Source organism: Cataglyphis hispanica, chromosome 10, assembly GCF_021464435.1.
Source record: "Cataglyphis hispanica isolate Lineage 1 chromosome 10, ULB_Chis1_1.0, whole genome shotgun sequence".
NCBI classification, from domain to species: domain Eukaryota; kingdom Metazoa; phylum Arthropoda; class Insecta; order Hymenoptera; family Formicidae; genus Cataglyphis; species Cataglyphis hispanica.
In genome coordinates this window covers 7,561,884-7,580,016 of record NC_065963.1, presented here as the reverse complement: position 1 = coordinate 7,580,016, position 18,133 = coordinate 7,561,884, and the positions used below count along the sequence as shown (strand labels likewise).

The window sequence follows — 18,133 nt, the reverse complement described above, 5'->3', positions numbered from 1 at the left end:
GCTATAGAGGCTCAACAAATTTCTCTTCTGAAGAAAAAAAAAAACACGATTTTCAGCGCCGTCTAAATTTATTGCTGTAAGCTGTAAACTAAGTACATGCCACGTGATGAATCGCAATGTGTGTCAAACTATTAAAACCGCATATACGTTTCCTTACATAAATGTATGTAATATATGTTTTAAATTATCACTACATTTTCAAAATACATCACTCAGTTTCTTTCACGAACCACTCAGCTATGGAGTGCTTATCTTTATAATGATATAGAATTATTTAATAAGATATATATATATATATTTTCTAGACGCAGTTACATGTTATAAATTTGTATATACATATATATTGCATTGTATATTTATACCAGGGAGAAGCTGACAATGAGAGAGACTGACTTTTTTGTGGGATGCTTAGCGCCATTACGTTCACTTTTAGAAACTGGAAACAATTTCGATATTGTTGCTTAAATGGTCACCTACATTTACTGCGTGTCCGTGCTGCACGGATATCCATTTTTTGCTACTGCTGGTAAAATTGTTATTTGAAATGTGTCTCTCGTTTCATGAAAAACGCCGGCATGGCCTTTCTCTAGGTTCGGAGAGCATCTTTGTTATTTATTAATATATAAGTATCTTTGTTATTTATTGAAGTTGAACAAGGATAGAGCACGCTCATAGCGCTAAAAAGCGTGCTCCCCGAACCCAGCTTCTGTCTCTCAGACTTTTCTCTGGGCGGTACTGTTTAAAGATGTGGTTTTTGATGATTTGTATACGATTTGTTTCTCAAAAACTTTTATTTTAGTGTTTTTTTGTATGCGGCGTTGTTTAAGAAAAAAGTTGACGGGTATTGACTTTTCGTATATTCGTAAACATAGACAGCAAATCTGGATGAAACCAGGGAGAAGATGATCGCCGCCTCAGAACCGGTGGTAAAAAATTGATTGTTATAAATTTGTCATTGTATATATTTAATCATATGATTAAAACAATTAAGAAAATTCGCTTTTTAATAATATAGATACAGGCAAAAGCATTTGTTTTAAAGCGATATCACAGCATAATTTAAATACTATGTGATTAAATTTTTCTTTTATACTTAATCTTTCTCTTTAATAATATATCACATTGTAGAGGTATAATAACAAGTGACTTGAGATATTATCTATTCTTTGTTTTATTTTAGATAGATGTCTATGTATTATTTTTCTATTGATATTAATTTTCTATTAATCTAATACTATTATATTTAACTACTATATCATTAGGGTAAGTCTTTGAATTTAAGATTTCTTTATACATCTGTTGTATTTGAACATATTATTTTTTTTAAATTAATAATGATCTCAATATAAATTAGAATATTTCTAAAGTATGTACTGATTCGTACATAAATTTCTCTTTTTGTTTGTATTTCCAAGAATTATTGGTTTATAAATGATAATTTGCAATTATGTTTATCTTTAGATCTTACGATATTGGTGAATAACCATCTAATACTTAAATGTGATATATGTAATTTCATATTATAATATAAATAATGTATTGTTTTATATGAATAACAAAAGAAAAAAAGATTTAATTAAATTATTTTTAATTTATATTAATAAAATTTATGGAGTAATTTAACAATAAAATAATAATTATATACATGTATATACTTGACATTTGTCTTTTTTTTAGGAATATACGCCAGGTGGCCGACAGATAATCTTAAACCATCCTGGATCATTAATTAGTCAACAGTTATCCAATAATCAAACAACTGGTGGAGAAAATATTTTACTAAAAAGGTTTAGTGAAGTAAATATATCGGAAAAGTCTCCCGTAAGATTTTGGAAATCAGTAAAAACATGAACATGAGGTTATAAGGAGATAAAAGAAACAGATTACAGTTAAAAATATTTCTATATTGCTTCATTACATATTTTTGAACATGAGAGTTGTATGCATATTGGTAAAATTACATTTAAAAAACTAAATTAAACTTTTTAAATTACTTGAAAAAAAAAATTAGATCTCCTAATAACTACCATCTCTCATAATTTCCTCTTTTCCATCTATTTTGAAATAATACTTAATGAAACATTGTATTAATTTAGAAAGAGACATGGTTGGTACGCAGTAATAAAACATGTGGAGAAGAAGAATTATATTATTCGGGTAAAGTTGCTGTTCATTGTAAGGGTAATCAAAATACTCGAATACTCGAAGCAACTTATACATGTGAAACAGATATTAAACATGCTCTTTGGTGTATATTTCACACAAATATTCCGGATCATTTAACTAAGGGCAAAGAATATGAGGCTGAGGGCTTCATTCACAAATCTTTAGAGTGTATTTGTCTGCTTGATTCGTATACTCTTAAGGTTTTTACAGAATGTGGTGAAGACTATGTTTCTACTTTACAATTTCAGGTAAAGACAGAAAACTCTTTTTCTTTAACAAAACTCTGATCGATTTGATGACATTGCATTTTTTACATTCGAAAAATCGCATAGATACAAATATCGAAAAATTTATAACATTAAAATTCAAGTTTAACTAAACTTTATTGAAGATAATAAATTTATTATATTATTTAACAACCTATTGCTATTATATATTTTTCAAAAATGGCAGTTATATTTATAATAAAGTTATTACAATCATTAAATGAATTGGAGATATTAATTTGTCACAATTGTGATACATTAATTGACTTAGGTGTCCGCGGTATGGCCAACAAAATATGGAATTATACTTGAAAAATGTCAAGTGCCAATTACAGATTCAAGGTATATATATATAAAATTTATTAACAATAAAAAAAATTTTTATATTGTTACATTTATATATATATATATATATATATACATATATATATATATATATATATATAATTATTATAATATTGAAATGTTAATTACAATATAATTTTTATATTTTATTTGCAGATACATATCATTTGAAAACAGCAGATTACCAAATCAAAATGATAATTTACCTGTAGCCTTTTCATTAATGCATCCATTAGATGAGATTTGCCCTCTACTTATTAAACATGGTAAATAATTTCTTAAAAATGCAATATTTGGAAAATAATAAATTATGCAAAATGTCACATCTATTTATGCTATTTATATGAAAATAAATTAAAGCCAGATTAATTTTTAATATATTATATATACAATTAAATTAAATATTTTAGGATCTTTGTCATACATGAATGACTCAAATCAGCAAATTATATTTACTAGTTCAGAACCGTCGTTTGCAGTCATATATGATACAAAATCCAGCTTGCATTCAGTTTACAAGATTCGCAAAGCATTAGCTGAAGAATGCCAAATAGTTTGTGGAAGTAACGACACGAGTTTATTAAATCATTCAATTAATATGTCATCGTTAAATATTGGCAGCAATTTATCCATCAATAAAAGCTGCACCAACAAAGGACATCAAAGTCCCTTTCTTCTTGGTAAAAATATATTCATGTACAATTACAGCACATATATATATATATACATACATGCATAATAGAATATCCCGAATTTAATTTTATCATAATATATATAAATGATTTGTTAAGCATAACCATTTTTTTTTACAATTCCTTGATATAACTTGTTTGATTTTTTATATATACATTATTATTAAATGTTTTTTTGCTGCAGCTGTTACAAATATACTTATGTTAAAGTTAAATAAAAACAAAAGATTGTTTCAAGAAAATTAATAAAAATTAATAATATGTGAATAAATATATTCCAGGAATTCCAAATTTACAAATGAGTAACAATACTGGTATAGGACTAGGACTGTCTAATACGCCATTCGGATCGCGTACTGCCTCTTATAGTACCGCTTCTGGTGGACCATCACCTTCTCAGCAGCAACAGCACTCGCGCTCACAAAGCTCTATGGCTACCATTTCTCGTTGTCAATCGCCGACGCATTCAGCAGCTTTATCTCCTCTGCATGGAGCACCTGCAAATTCAAATATCTATCATAGATTACATCAGACTGTTATGATTACTACTTCGAGTCAAATACATAGTCCAATGGCTAGTTATAACAATATTCGATTGAAAGATGCTATAATTGCAAGCAAACCTTTATATCCTGAAGTTTGTCTTGAACATGTATGGACAGAAAATATTGGTGTATCAAAGTAAGTAACGGAAGTTTGTATAATTAAGGAATTTGAATTAATAATTTAAGTTTTATTTATTATATATATATGCAGCAAGGATATCAAAGAATAATAACTCGAATCTATAATTTGAATTTATAGATTTACATTTAATTGAACATTTTTATATAGTTGTAAGCTTAGAAATTTTATAATTATATGTTTACTAATTCTTTCTCATTTATTTAAAAAAAAAAAAATATCGAGTTCTTACATTTTCAAACGTCGAATGACGAACATATTTTTCAATCCTCTATATGCTATGATGTGCACTCATCATTTAGTATTTTTTTAGAGATATTGTTTATGGTCGTGCATCAAAGGTTTTCTTAACATTGGACCTTGTTGGACAGAGTTACTTGGGTTATCTGGTTCCAAATCGTTTGCAATTATTTCTAGTGAGATTAGAAAAGACTAATAAACAACAACAAATTATTTTTGGAATGGTAACAAATATTGCAGCCAAGGATGCTGTTAATTTGCCAGTTAGTACATATTATATAAACTCTTTATATCAACCTAATTGATACTTGTATAATAAATACTATTTTTTCTTTTTTTCTAGAATTTGCACATGATAGCAATTGTAGATTTATCAAATGGTATAGCATTATATACAGGAGTTACATGTGTGGGCAAATTACATATATCTGGTATACTGTCAAATCTTACGGGCAGTAATTACTTTTTATCAAATAGTAATTCTAAGCTTGCATCTCCATTTCCGAGACGAAGTTCCTTGATTTGTCAAAACAATACACCTTTGCATGAAATTAAATTTGAAGAGAGTTTGCATTTACTAAGTCCTGTAGGTGGGAATTGCGCTCGTCCGCCAATACTCTTGGAAAATTCCTTACTGGATACAAATTTTTTTGCGTTGAAAGATGCTGTAGGCAATGAGATTACTGTGGAATGTGGAAAAAAACAATACTTTCGTATAACATTACCTGTATCTAGCACATCTCCTTTAGGTAAGTGTGGGTTTTCTCGCAAAATATTGATGTAAGAATATACGCAAATAAATTTTACAAATTTTAGAAAATAAGATTAAATATATCTTTTATAGTTACTAAATGTTTACATACATTACGAAGTGTGCTTCAAAGAGATTTAGCAATGCAGTTATTAGTTAAATGGTATGGTGCTAGAAATGCTCCTGGTCCGCAAGATTTTTCACCAGTGCAGGAATGGAATCTGTTTCTTGTGGTTCTATTCACATTATTGGGATATGATGTGGAGAAACTACATTTAATACAAAACAATGAGAAAGATCAATTTACAGAACGTAATAGTCCTATAGTGCTGCCTAAAAAACAGAAAACCAACAATTGTGGATCTACAGATGATTGGCTGTACATATTGGAATCAAACCAATTTAAAAATTCCCGAAATTTTATCTCGAATGCACTAAAAAGTCAAAAAGTATCCAGCTTCTTTTGCACAACTCCTAAAAGCATTACAGAATCAAGTAACATTGGCAAAATAAATGTACAAGCCATTCTATATCCACATCTTCCGCTCGTTTTATTTTCTCTTCACCTCTTATACGAGGAATTGAAATTAAACAGCGTTATATCGGAAAGTTTACCATTGCTCGGACAGTTATTGTATCAATTGAGCATAGATTTGAAGTTCGAGATGTATGCTCATCATTATTTTCTTGACTCTCCATCATTATGTTATTTAAAAAACGTAAAATCTCAAATCAGTGACTCAGATCTACAGAAAATAACAATTCCAAATTATATCTCTCGAAAACCGCCGAACATATTTGAAACATTAAATAACATGCTGAATGGAATAGAAACAACTGCATTCCCATATTTGAGTCATGTTAATCCAAAAACAAGAAATATGATATATTTAACAGTACTTGTGGCGAATGAAAACCATATTGATGTAATAGAAGTGGAAAAATATATCAAATTAATTATACCTGCTGGAAGTCGCATCGATCTTCAAGAAGGTGGAGGCAAATCTGATAAAATGATATTAAAAAAATTGGAAAGGCCTACAACAGATAGAATAATATTATTGTATCATGAGATGGGTAAGATCATTCTCTTTACAATAGATACTCAGAGGTTGTAAGAAATTTTATTTCCTCTCTTCCCCCCATTCTTAAAAATATAAAACAAATTTTAATTTTAGGTATGACGAAAGAAGATCTCGAGATATTGCCACCTGCGATATCCCTCATGATAAAAGATGTCATGCATAGATGTAGAGAATGCCCACCATCAAATTGGCCTATGCATGCGTACGAACTCATAGATCGTCAAGATTTAGCCGCATTGGATAAGCATTTAAAACCGTCGTCAAAATTACAATATATTGATGGCGAAACAAAAGATTATGGAATAAAGGATGAACAAGATGACGGCATGGAATTTGATGATATGGTGTGTGGATGTGTGTATATATATATGTGTATGCTTACAATTTCCTATGTTACGTTTTCTCTTTTCTTATATAATGTTTTATAAAATTATATAATATTAATACGTAAATTTTTTTATGATACCTAGTTTTTATTAATTTTTTTCTTTTTATACAGAATGTTTTGCATATATATTTTTATAATTTATTTTATATATTAAATATTTATACAATTATTCTCTTGTACTCTATTCCTTTTTGTAGATATTAAAGTTACGATTTAGTAAGGATCATAGAGTCGCTGAAGTGCGAAGATTGCTCAATTCTTCGAAACCAGTAAGGATCGCGATAGTTCAAAGATCGAATGTAAGCGATCACGAATTTATAGAGGAGCAAGAAAGACATTTGCACACATTATGTACAAGAACAATGGCACTACCTGTAGCTAGAGGCATGTTTACATTGAGAACTTCCACACCAATGATAACAGAGCAATTACCCATTCCACGATTGTGTTTAACAGGTGATTATATCGTATTTCAAAAATAAAACTTCAAATTTAATTTTTCTATAAATATTATATTAAATTTGTATTTCTATATTTTGCTCTTATCTATTCTCCCTTTTTAGAGTATAAAAATATACATTTATTTCATAAAATTAAACTAAGCTAAACAAATTATGTATTGAAAAAAAATGTGTTGAAAATTATCAAGTATAGAAAGCAGGCGTTTTTTGTAGTTGTAAAAAGCTCACTAATTATTACATAGAAAAATTAATTTATTGTTTTTTATTCTTATCACAGGCAAGGCACCTCCTCGTGGAACTACCGTCGAGTTAACTCACATAGATGTTGCGCCAAACATGAATCTGTGGCCGCTATTCCATAATGGCGTAGCCGCAGGCCTATGTATTCATCCGGATGCCGCAAACATAGATTCGACATGGATAGTATATAACAAACAGCAACAGGGTGAATATGGGGTAGAACACTCAGGATTTTTAATGGCTCTCGGTTTAAATGGACATCTGAAAAATTTAGCTCCTTTAAGTACATACGAATATTTAGCTGATTGTCATGAAGCTACTAGCGTTGGGCTCTTGTTGGGCTTGTCAGCAACACATCGCGGCACAATGAACGTATCTATGACTAAGCTATTATCGTTACACGTGGAAACGCTTTTGCCACCGACGAGTATCGAATTAAATGTACAACAAAATGTCCAAATAGCGGCACTGATGGGTGTTGGTCTTGTATACCAAGGAACTGCTCACAGACATATTTCACATGCTTTATTATCTGAAATCGGTAATTATATAATTATATAATATACATTTTGGTAGATGTAATTTTACAAAGCTCAATATAGTTGCGAACATCAATATTAAATAAATTTTTAACATAATGTGAAGTGTGCTGAGAAAGAAAAAATTTAAACACTCTTTCTTCATTTTTGTTTTAAAACATGATATTCAAAGAGATAATTATAATATGGTTAAAGAAATTAAGGCTGTGCAAACATAATATTAGAAATTTAATTAAATGAAAGGTGAAAGTTTTATCGAGTTATTTCTTTTCTTTTTTTTAGATGCATATTGTTCAATGTATAAAATATGTATTAACATATGTTAATATGTTAAACTTATTTTTGTAGGTAGACCTCCAGGACCTGAAATGAAAAATTGTGTGGACCGTGAATCATATTCTTTGGCAGCAGGACTGGCATTAGGCTTAGTCATACTTGGTTCTGGTAGTGGAGCAGATGTACCTGCAAGTATGACCGATACTTTGCACTATTACATGGTTGGTGGACACACAAGACCTTTCTCTGGAGCACAAAAAGATAAATACAAGTCTCCCAGGTATAATCAAATTTGTATAGCATCTCTTCTTTTTATCGGTTTTTTTTTTAATACAAAGTTACATGTATAATATTTCACGAAATTTAAAACAAAAATAACATCTTCAAATCGAAAAAATAGATGTTGGAATATCTTGAAAAGTTTAAAATAAATTAATATATTTTTTGCGAAAAGCAAACTTTTGAAATAAAGTAGGCAAATTTACTCTCATAAACATCCGTTATCATGACATTCAAGTTTTCAATAGTTCAGAAATTGGTCTCTTTGTAGTTATCAAATACGAGAAGGTGACTCAATAAATATCGATGTGACAAGTCCGGGAGCAACAATAGCCTTAGGATTAATGTATTTTAATACTGGAAATCGTGCGGTAGCCGAATGGATGCAACCTCCCGATACGCAGTATTTATTAGAATTTGTAAGGCCAGATTTTCTGCTGCTACGAGTGCTCGCCAAGTCGCTAATTTTATGGGAGGATATCGAGCCAACCAAATCGTGGATTTCTAGTCATGTGCCTAATATTGTTTATAAATATAGATTGCAAAAACCTACACCGGAAGTTACACAGAATGTGGATTTGGAAACTATCAAGTTAGTGATCATATTTTATATTTCTTAAAACATTTGTATTTTTTTATGTTTTATTTATTTTTGTATTTTGTCTTTATGATTTAATCATGTTATTAATAATATATAATTTACAGTCAGGCTTACTGCAACATTATAGCTGGTGCTTGCATGGCATTGGGATTAAGATATGCAGGCACTGCTAATAAAAATGCTTTCAAAACTTTGTACAATTATGCTCAGATGTTTACGGCATTGTCGCATAAAACTATAGCCGAATTGGCAGGCAAATCAACTGTCGAAACGTGTCTGAATGTTGTTCTGCTTTCAACCGCAGTGGTAATGGCGGGTACCGGTGACTTGGATGTAAGTCTCGATATTCAAGACGAATATGACAGAAAATTTATTGACTATTTAATATATATTGTATATATATAATATTTAGATTATGAGAATATGCAGACATGTACGCACTCGTATAGGACCCGCCAGTGGCGTTGTCACATACGGTTCTCATTTGGCAACACATATGGCTCTTGGTCTTCTTTTCCTGGGTGGTGGAAGATACACTCTTTCCAATAGTCCAAATGCAGTGGCAGCTCTTATAATTTCGCTTTTTCCGAAATTTCCAACTCACAGCAATGACAACAGGTTTGTATTATATATTCTATCAATTGCATGATTCTTTACCCTGATATCTTTAAAAAATATCTAACTATATTGATTTTTTAGAATAAAACTATCTTTTTAAGGAAAAAATAATAGAAATGAATAAAATAAAATTAATTTATGTTTTTTCTTAGATTATAAGCTTATTATACAAGATTTCATATTTAATATATTTTGATGTTTATATTATTGTGACAGGTATCATTTACAAGCATTGCGTCATTTGTATGTATTAGCAGCTGAACCTCGTATTATCTTACCAAGAGACATAGATACTGGTCAGTATTGCTATGCGACAATACATTTAACATTCGAGACTGACAGGGAAGCAGAAGGACAAGAGATTAATTTACAAGCACCTTGTTTGTTACCACAATTATGTAGTTTAAAAAAAATTGTATTAAAAGATACGAGATATTGGACAATTATATTTGAGAAATATCACAATTGGCAACAATTAGAAAACATGCTGGAAAGACGTGATTTCTTAAGTATTAAACAAAGAGCTGGTTGTTTATCGTACCTGGAAGATCCTCGTGTAAGATATCATTATATATAAATTTAATCATAGTCTAATCTTATATTTATGCATATTTCTCTTTCATTATTTGTTTTCAGTGATAAGTGCGAATATAAATATTGGTATAATAAGTTATATAATTAATTAATTTCTTATTTTATTATAGGGATTTAGAAGCTTAGTGGCCCAAACCCTAACGACGGAAAATGCAATCGCATGGGCTGCTCGGCCAGAGTACGTTACATCATTTACAAATGATAAGACTGTACTGAACATAATAACATATTTTTTACAATGGTCTAAAAGAGAAATTAATCCTTCTGAAAATAATAAGTATGCGTCACAAAATGGTACGAGATTCAATTGTATTTTTAATATATGAATTTTAATTGAAAAGATTAACAATGGATCAATTATATTCCAAACAATGTGTTTTGCATAATGACACTTTTATCGAACGACATTATTTGTAAATTTATAGATGCTCAATGGAAAATGCCAGAATTCGAACAATATTTTCTTCATGTATTTGCGATAATTGTATATGAATGCATTACAAAGGATAAAATAAATCTTATACCATTATGGTTGCGTATAATTAAAAGCTTGAAAGTTATCGAGGAAGAACCAAATAGCTTTTCAATATGGCAAATAAAGCTTCTGTCATCACAACTGTCGAAAAGAATTAATTCTAAAGATGATGCAAATTTGTTACTCAGTTTAGAAAGTATGCTTGCAATTAAACAAAAAACGGCGGTTATTCTTGATAAATGGGAGCATGGTAATTATTAGCACATTTCATTCTAATTCTTGATAATTTTGTTATATTCAACTTATTTGTTTTTTTATTTTCCACAGATATGAAACCTTTATTTAAACAGTATCTTACTAATGGAATGGTACAGGCTGATACTATATCTCTAGCTAGAATGTGTGCTTATTTTATATTCTATGGTATACCATATCCAATCGATGATAAGACAATTTGTAAGTCTCTTTATAAACATTTATATTTAAATTTGATAATGGCATTCTTTATTTTTAATGCTTATTTTTTAGCGAATTGGATTATGACGACGCAACGCTCCTCTGATATTTCGAATATCACACTATACAAATTGTATAAAATTTTACAAACAATTTATAAGTAAAATCTGTACACTGTAATATATGTATCATCAAATCTTTTATATATTAAAAAAAGAACCTTGTTATATACTTTTCTTTTCCGTAATGTTTTCATCTCTCTTTTACTTATATAATTTTTGCAAATAAAAATGCTACTGCGTGCTAAAGTATAAGACTAAAATAATATTGTTGATATTATTATAATAAAAATATTTACATAAAAATTTTTAAAACTTTATTGCATCAAACATTTAATGAAAATTTATAGATTGCAGAAATGAGGAAAAAATTTAGAAAAAGATCTTTATTTGACATTTATTATATATACTTGATCTAACTTTTGTGTTTGTAAAATTTTTTATACAATTTAATATACAACCCCAACATGAAAAATTTATATCTTATTAATAATTTATTTTGACTTCTGTAATTGTATATATATATATATATATATATATATATATATATATATATATATATAATTATATATAATAATTCTGTAATTGTATATATATATATATATATATATATATATATCTTTATTACATATATTAAGTAATTATAAAATGTATCAAGTAAATAGTGTGTTTCGTTTTCTATAAAATGGTTCTTCATGTAAAATGGGTGTATCAGTTATCATATGTATCAAATTATCAATTATTTCTCCAACAAATGTGTAAGAATATAAACATCCAACTAAGATACCACCCAAATGTCCCACCAAGGAGGAATTTGGAACCAAGAGATGTATTAATATCAATTCAAGCCATACAGCTAGTTTACTTGGTACTATAAATCCACTGACATTATGCAATCTGTCACGTTCTTCACACAGCACAATTACTTTTAATGCAAATAATGTTGCGGAAAAGCCAATAGCACAAGTTGTAAAATATCCATAATCTCCCGTTAATTGCATCAGCATATATCCTAAAGCTACATACATAATACTACAGCCAGTGGATAGTATAACAAGTAAAAGTGTAAAGTTTATTGTTCCATAGATGGGTTCTAAGTATGATCCTTTTAGAATAAAGGAAAACATATTATAATACAGATGCATATCGGATCCATGTTCAAAATTTGAAAGGAAAAAAGATCGCCAATCTCTATATTTAATTATTTTTACAGCCGATATACATACTTCCTCTGCATTCCATGGTACTTGTACCAATCCAGTGTACAACAAAGTCTGAAAAATAAATTTTCAAGTACCAAATTAATGATCAAAATAAAAACGAAATATATTACTAATTGCATGTAAAAAAAAAAACTTGATTATAGAAATATACATTTAAAAAAAAAAGAATGTTTTCCATATACAAATAGTATTTGAGAAAAATGTATCATTTAATTGATCTGTTGCACACAAATATTATTTTAGTAACTTTGCAATTAAAACTCACAGTAACTTGTTATAGTAAAAATTACCTGTATAATAACTCCAATTAAAGTAGTAGGTGGTATTTTATCCAGTCCGAAATTTAGGGCCTGCATACATAACAAAAATATTCCATACTGCAGGCCCCGCTGCCGTCTTTGGCCAGGCGTCATGATAATGCAGAATACGATGCAATTTTATTCCAGAATTAATTTTACAAATGTCGAAAAATTAAAAACGTAATATGTGTCAGATTTGATTTCTTCAATAAATGTATAAAGATATAAATATTCGATCAAGATATCACTCAGATGTCTTACAGAAAAAGAAATTGTAACCGACAGATTGCCAACAATTTACTCAATACTGTAAAGCCAGTGACATTGTGTAATTTGATGTAATCTGTCATGTTCTTTTCGCAACGCAACACGTAAGTTACACGCTACCTCAAACGTCAAGGAAATAGTATTTTTTTGCTAATAACCTTACAAATATTCAAATGTGCGTATCAATCTGTAAATAGATACTTCAAATTTTGCTGGAGATATATTCATTTAATGATTTTTTTAATGTAAAAAAAGATCTGAAAAATTTAATTCGTCGCTCGCCGTTGTAAAGAGTAAAAAATAAAAAATGGAATGTGTTGTGTACGTTATACATATGTATGTACGTATATACCGCAGAGTATATACATACATACATATGAGAAAGGATAGGGTAAAAATGGAAAAGAGAAAACGAAATCTGATTTGCTATGCCATGTTATTTCTTCTAAACGTAAACGGACTAGGATAGGTTTCATTTGATTGGCTAATCAGGGACAAAAGCGACAAAATTTTGTTATTTAACTTTTTGGTAGATTTACCTGTCAATTACCCATTAAATAAATATCAATAATTGTTTTTTCATCTATTGTAAAGTTTACCTATGAGTTAAATTGTTATTATCAAGAAGTAATTTTACTCTGTACTTCAATTACAGAGTAAAAATTTCTATTTATACTGATACTTCTCTAATATTTTTCAAGAATCGAGTCCCAAGTTCAAAACCATTTGAACTTTATCTCCCATTCCCATGCCTTTTAAGAGATGGAATTTAAAAAAATTAATGAAAATTTATTGAAAAATGAAATAAAATAAAGTAATAATAATTCCATGGCTGTCAGACAGCTTAAACACTGAATGACATATGGATGAAACCTTAGGATGCCCAAGTGCATAAAGATACTATACTATATAAAGATACTATACTAAAATTCGAATAATCAAAACATCTTACATATATATGCATCGTGTCGAATGTCGAGTAACGTCAAGGATTGTCTATAATAGTAGAGTTGGTTCTTATATCTCGAAACATTTTTCATATATTTATACACACAAACACATTCAATAAGATAAAGGTATTCAGTTTATCATATGCGATCATTTTTTTATCAGAGAGATAAAGGAAAGAGATACCTAATCTTTAAAAAAATTATAAGACAAGTTTATAATTGTGTTGATAACATGGCACTTGCAGTTCTATACACTTAAATGCAGAAGATATAAAAATCTATATTATTTTACAGTATTTTATCTCCAGTGTAACAAAGGAGTGTTTGAGAAACGATTCAAGGTAAGAAATAAACTGTTATATATAAATATTTTCACTTTTGTTTACATTAGTTGTCTTACATTGTCGAGCATAAAATAATAAAGTATTCTTTATAATGCAAAAAAAGATGGTGAAAAAGAATGGACTTTGGAAGCTAACGCAGCTTCGAGCATTAATGAAAAATGTTCAAACTGGTGATATTAGAAAAAAGGGCATCCAGGCTTTAATCGTTAATGGAGAAGATGCGCATCAATCAGAGTATTCGACTGAGCGAGATCAAAGACGACGATTTATCAGTGGATTTCGCGGTTCTTATGGTACAGTAGTTATTATGCAAGATAAAGCATTATTGTGGACAGATGGAAGATATTATGCACAAGCTATGTCAGAATTAGATCCATTAGAAGAGTGGACCTTAATGAAAGAAGGTTTATTAGACACACCTACTATTGCCGTATGGTTGGCTTCAAATTTACCTTCAATGTCTATAGTTGGAGCGGATGCTAATCTAATAAGTTATACAGAATGGGCGCAATTGCAAACCAGTCTAACTACTGCTGGTCATTGTTTAATTCCTCTTTCTGAAAATTTAGTAGATAAAGTATGGGCTGATGAACAACCAGCACCTACGGCCAATATAATCTTACCTCAATCATTACGATATTCAGGTAAAAAAGCGGGAGATAAAGTAAGATTATGTCGCGAAGCTATGGAAGCAAACAATGTGACAATACTTGTAGTAACTGCATTGGATGGGATTGCATACTTATTAAATTGGAGAGGGTCTGATATACCTTTCAACCCTGTCTTCTTTGCGTATGTTATTCTCACTCTAAAAGATGTACATGTCTTTGTAGATAGAAGTAGACTTAGCCAAGAAGCATTAGAGCAATTAAAAAACGAAGATGTCGATCCAATTTTTCATGCTTATGCAGATATACATGTCTATATGAAAGAGCTTGTAAATTCATGTACAGATCAAGATAAAATTTGGATTAGCAATAAATCCAGTTATGCATTACATGCAGATTGCGAAGAAATTAAGAAACATACAGACATTACACCCATTAGCATTATGAAAGCGATAAAAAATCCGATTGAAATAACAGGTATGAAAGCAGCCCATGTGAGAGATTCTGTCGCTCTCGTTAAATACTTCGCTTGGTTAGAAGACAAGATCAAGAATGCAAAAGAGCATGTTACAGAAATTTCAGGTGCGACGCAACTGGAAAAATTCAGGCAGTAAGTCAATTTATAAAATGATTTTTTTTACAATGCATTTCTTACAATGTAAAATGTACATGAACAAGAGGAACCTTTTTTTTTTATAAGGGAGCAAGATCATTTTATTGGATTAAGTTTTACGACTATATCATCTATTGGTCCTCACGGAGCGGTTATTCATTATTCACCCACGGCAGAGACTGATATGCCTATCACGGATAAAGAACTTTATCTTTGCGACTCTGGCGCACAATATCAAGATGGTACGACAGATGTAACGAGAACTCTACATTTCGGCGAACCCACTAGTTTCGAACGTGAATGTTTTACTAGAGTATTTAAAGGACAATGCCGTCTTTCGACAATGATATTTCCTTTAAAAACAAAAGGGAATTATCTTGATACATTGGCACGTGAAAGCTTGTGGAACATTGGGTATAGTAAACTTCTTTTTATGAAAATATATAAAACAAGAAAAAAGGATTTTAAAAAAGTATTATTTTTTTTATATATTTGACTGAATTAACTTTATAGCCTTGATTATCTTCATGGTACTGGTCATGGAGTAGGATCCTATCTTAATGTTCATGAAGAACCTATCGGTATTACATGGAAGCCACATCCAGATGATCCAGGTTTGCAACCTGGGATGTTTTTATCGAATGGTATGATTAAAATATATAAGACACAATTGCACCATTAATTAAAAAATTAAAAGCTTTTAAAAGCTAATATAAATAAATAATGTATGTGTATTTTTAATCACCAGAACCAGGATATTATGAAGACGAAAAATTTGGTATTAGACTGGAAAACATTGAATTAGTTATTTCTGCAAAGACACCTTACAATTATAAAAATCGAGGTTTCCTTACTTTTGAAACTGTGACGCTTGTACCAATTCAAACCAGTCTGCTTGATATATCGATGCTTACAGATAAAGAGGTATATATATCATATATGTTTTTTATTTAATTTAAATATTTCACCTTCTCTCTTATGTTTCATCTTATATTTCAGATTGAATATTTAAATAATTATCATGCAAAATGTTTGAAGATTTTAAAACCTTTACTACAAGGAACAGAAAATATTCAGGCACTTGAATGGCTGAAGAGACAAACTCTTCCTATTTCTCGCTAATTGTTCTACAATGTCAATTTATATTAATAATTTCTATAATATGTTTTGAACTATATAAAATCTTTTGAGAGAATATAACAAATTTGATTTAAATTAATTAATATTTTATTAAAGCAGCAAATATTTGCGGTTAGTATACATAAGAAAAATATAACTAATTTGTGCATACAAATGATAAGATAGTACATTATATATCCCTTATATGAATTTTTTGAAGGTGGATTTATAAAGAAATAAGAAATGAATAATGAAATATAATCATATCTTTATAATGTAAGAATATATTATTTTAATTGGGTTTTATAATTAGAAATTTAATATTGTATTATAAATGATTATATATCATGATATCTTATATCATAAAAGTTTTTTATTCGAATTCAAATATAAATTTTTTAATTGTTCATCCATACATATGATTCAATATATGTAGCATAAAAGATGCATTTATATATACATATAATAATAAAAATATATATTGCTTTTTACTTGTAATTTCTTGTTACTTGACTTTATACTTGAAGTTTGGAATTTTCAAATTGAATGTATCATATCTATATGTATATTTGCATGCATTAGAACTTTGAGTCACTTACCAAAATTTCGATTAATTTAATCGGCGATTAATTGGCAGAATTGTTTACAAATTTTTCTATTTTAATTAAATAATTTTATATTTATATACTTATTTTAAGCTAATTCAAATATTATACTTAATAAATTGAAAGCCCAATAGGATTAAAATTTTCTTTAAAATTGAAATTTTTGAAATGTGGTTAATGTTAAAAGTATTAGAAGTAAATTGATATACATAATCAACAAAAGGAATTAAATTTTTACGATTTCCAGTAATTTATTGACTAATAATTTTATTAAAAAAGAATTTGGGTTCGAATCTCCGCTAAACAGAGTTCGAAGTTCGAATTTCGACTTCTCGACTATAAATGAGGTTCGAGTCTCTGCTAAGTAGAGTTTAAATCTTGACTAAATGGGGTTCAAGGCTTGATTAAGTGCGGTTCGAATCTCGGCTAAATGGGATTTGAATCATCTCGGCTAACAATAAACAAAGTCTGATCTTTTGCTACGCGAGATCAGAGTCTCGGCTAAGTCTTACACTATCCGCGCTACGAATAAAATTATGATCTAAAAGCAGAAGAGTGGGATAAAATAATTTAATATGAAATATTGTACGTAGAATAAACTAATTTTTAATAAAAAACTCGAAAATCACGAGAAATATTCATCCAGTATTTGACTTTTTTTTAAAATTTATTATCGAGCGTAATATGTTTTTGCTAATCTATGATGCAATGAGTTATTAATATCTGTTATTTGCAATCATATAAATGATAAAATGTCAAAACAAATTATGAACATTTTTATCTAATATATTTTATGATATATAATTAAAAATAAAATTTAAAAAATGGTTTCTCACTTACGTACGTGTATATGATAGAAAAAAAAACCAGGAGGGAAAAATATATTCCAC

The 18,133-nt window shown here is 29.0% G+C and overlaps 3 protein-coding genes across 5 annotated transcripts; 2 read left to right on the top strand and 1 right to left on the bottom strand.

The window, feature by feature from the left end:
- The first annotated feature begins 125 nt into the window (after window positions 1–125).
- LOC126852447 (anaphase-promoting complex subunit 1) lies at window positions 126–11,671 on the top strand. 2 transcript variants are annotated; one of them, XM_050597285.1, is made up of 24 exons: window positions 126–163; window positions 366–526; window positions 800–926; window positions 1,678–1,821; window positions 2,097–2,414; window positions 2,704–2,774; window positions 2,934–3,043; window positions 3,188–3,457; window positions 3,751–4,150; window positions 4,467–4,656; window positions 4,737–5,142; window positions 5,238–6,221; window positions 6,323–6,573; window positions 6,815–7,073; window positions 7,356–7,859; window positions 8,206–8,413; window positions 8,684–9,004; window positions 9,118–9,346; window positions 9,426–9,631; window positions 9,848–10,187; window positions 10,336–10,519; window positions 10,651–10,950; window positions 11,028–11,156; window positions 11,229–11,671. In XM_050597285.1, exons 3-24 carry the CDS (start codon window positions 903–905, stop codon window positions 11,318–11,320), a joined length of 5,940 nt encoding a protein of 1,979 aa, XP_050453242.1. In that variant the 5' UTR covers window positions 126–163; window positions 366–526; window positions 800–902; the 3' UTR covers window positions 11,321–11,671. The 2 variants fall into 2 exon arrangements, with proteins under 2 accessions (XP_050453242.1, XP_050453243.1); XM_050597286.1 differs by lacking the exons at window positions 126–163; window positions 366–526 and having other exon boundaries at window positions 581–926; window positions 1,678–1,797.
- A 141-nt stretch (window positions 11,672–11,812) lies between these two features.
- On the bottom strand, window positions 11,813–12,868 carry LOC126852451 (rhomboid-related protein 4-like). Its single transcript, XM_050597290.1, has 2 exons — window positions 12,729–12,868; window positions 11,813–12,489 (listed from the first exon to the last, which is right to left on the bottom strand). Exons 1-2 carry the CDS (start codon window positions 12,849–12,851, stop codon window positions 11,869–11,871), a joined length of 744 nt encoding a protein of 247 aa, XP_050453247.1. The 5' UTR covers window positions 12,852–12,868; the 3' UTR covers window positions 11,813–11,868.
- A 135-nt stretch (window positions 12,869–13,003) lies between these two features.
- LOC126852449 (xaa-Pro aminopeptidase ApepP-like) lies at window positions 13,004–16,734 on the top strand. 2 transcript variants are annotated; one of them, XM_050597289.1, is made up of 7 exons: window positions 13,004–13,108; window positions 14,249–14,295; window positions 14,402–15,516; window positions 15,607–15,933; window positions 16,033–16,163; window positions 16,268–16,443; window positions 16,519–16,734. In XM_050597289.1, exons 3-7 carry the CDS (start codon window positions 14,402–14,404, stop codon window positions 16,639–16,641), a joined length of 1,872 nt encoding a protein of 623 aa, XP_050453246.1. In that variant the 5' UTR covers window positions 13,004–13,108; window positions 14,249–14,295; the 3' UTR covers window positions 16,642–16,734. The 2 variants fall into 2 exon arrangements, with proteins under 2 accessions (XP_050453246.1, XP_050453245.1); XM_050597288.1 differs by lacking the exon at window positions 13,004–13,108 and adding an exon at window positions 13,928–14,080.
- The last annotated feature ends 1,399 nt before the right edge of the window (window positions 16,735–18,133 follow it).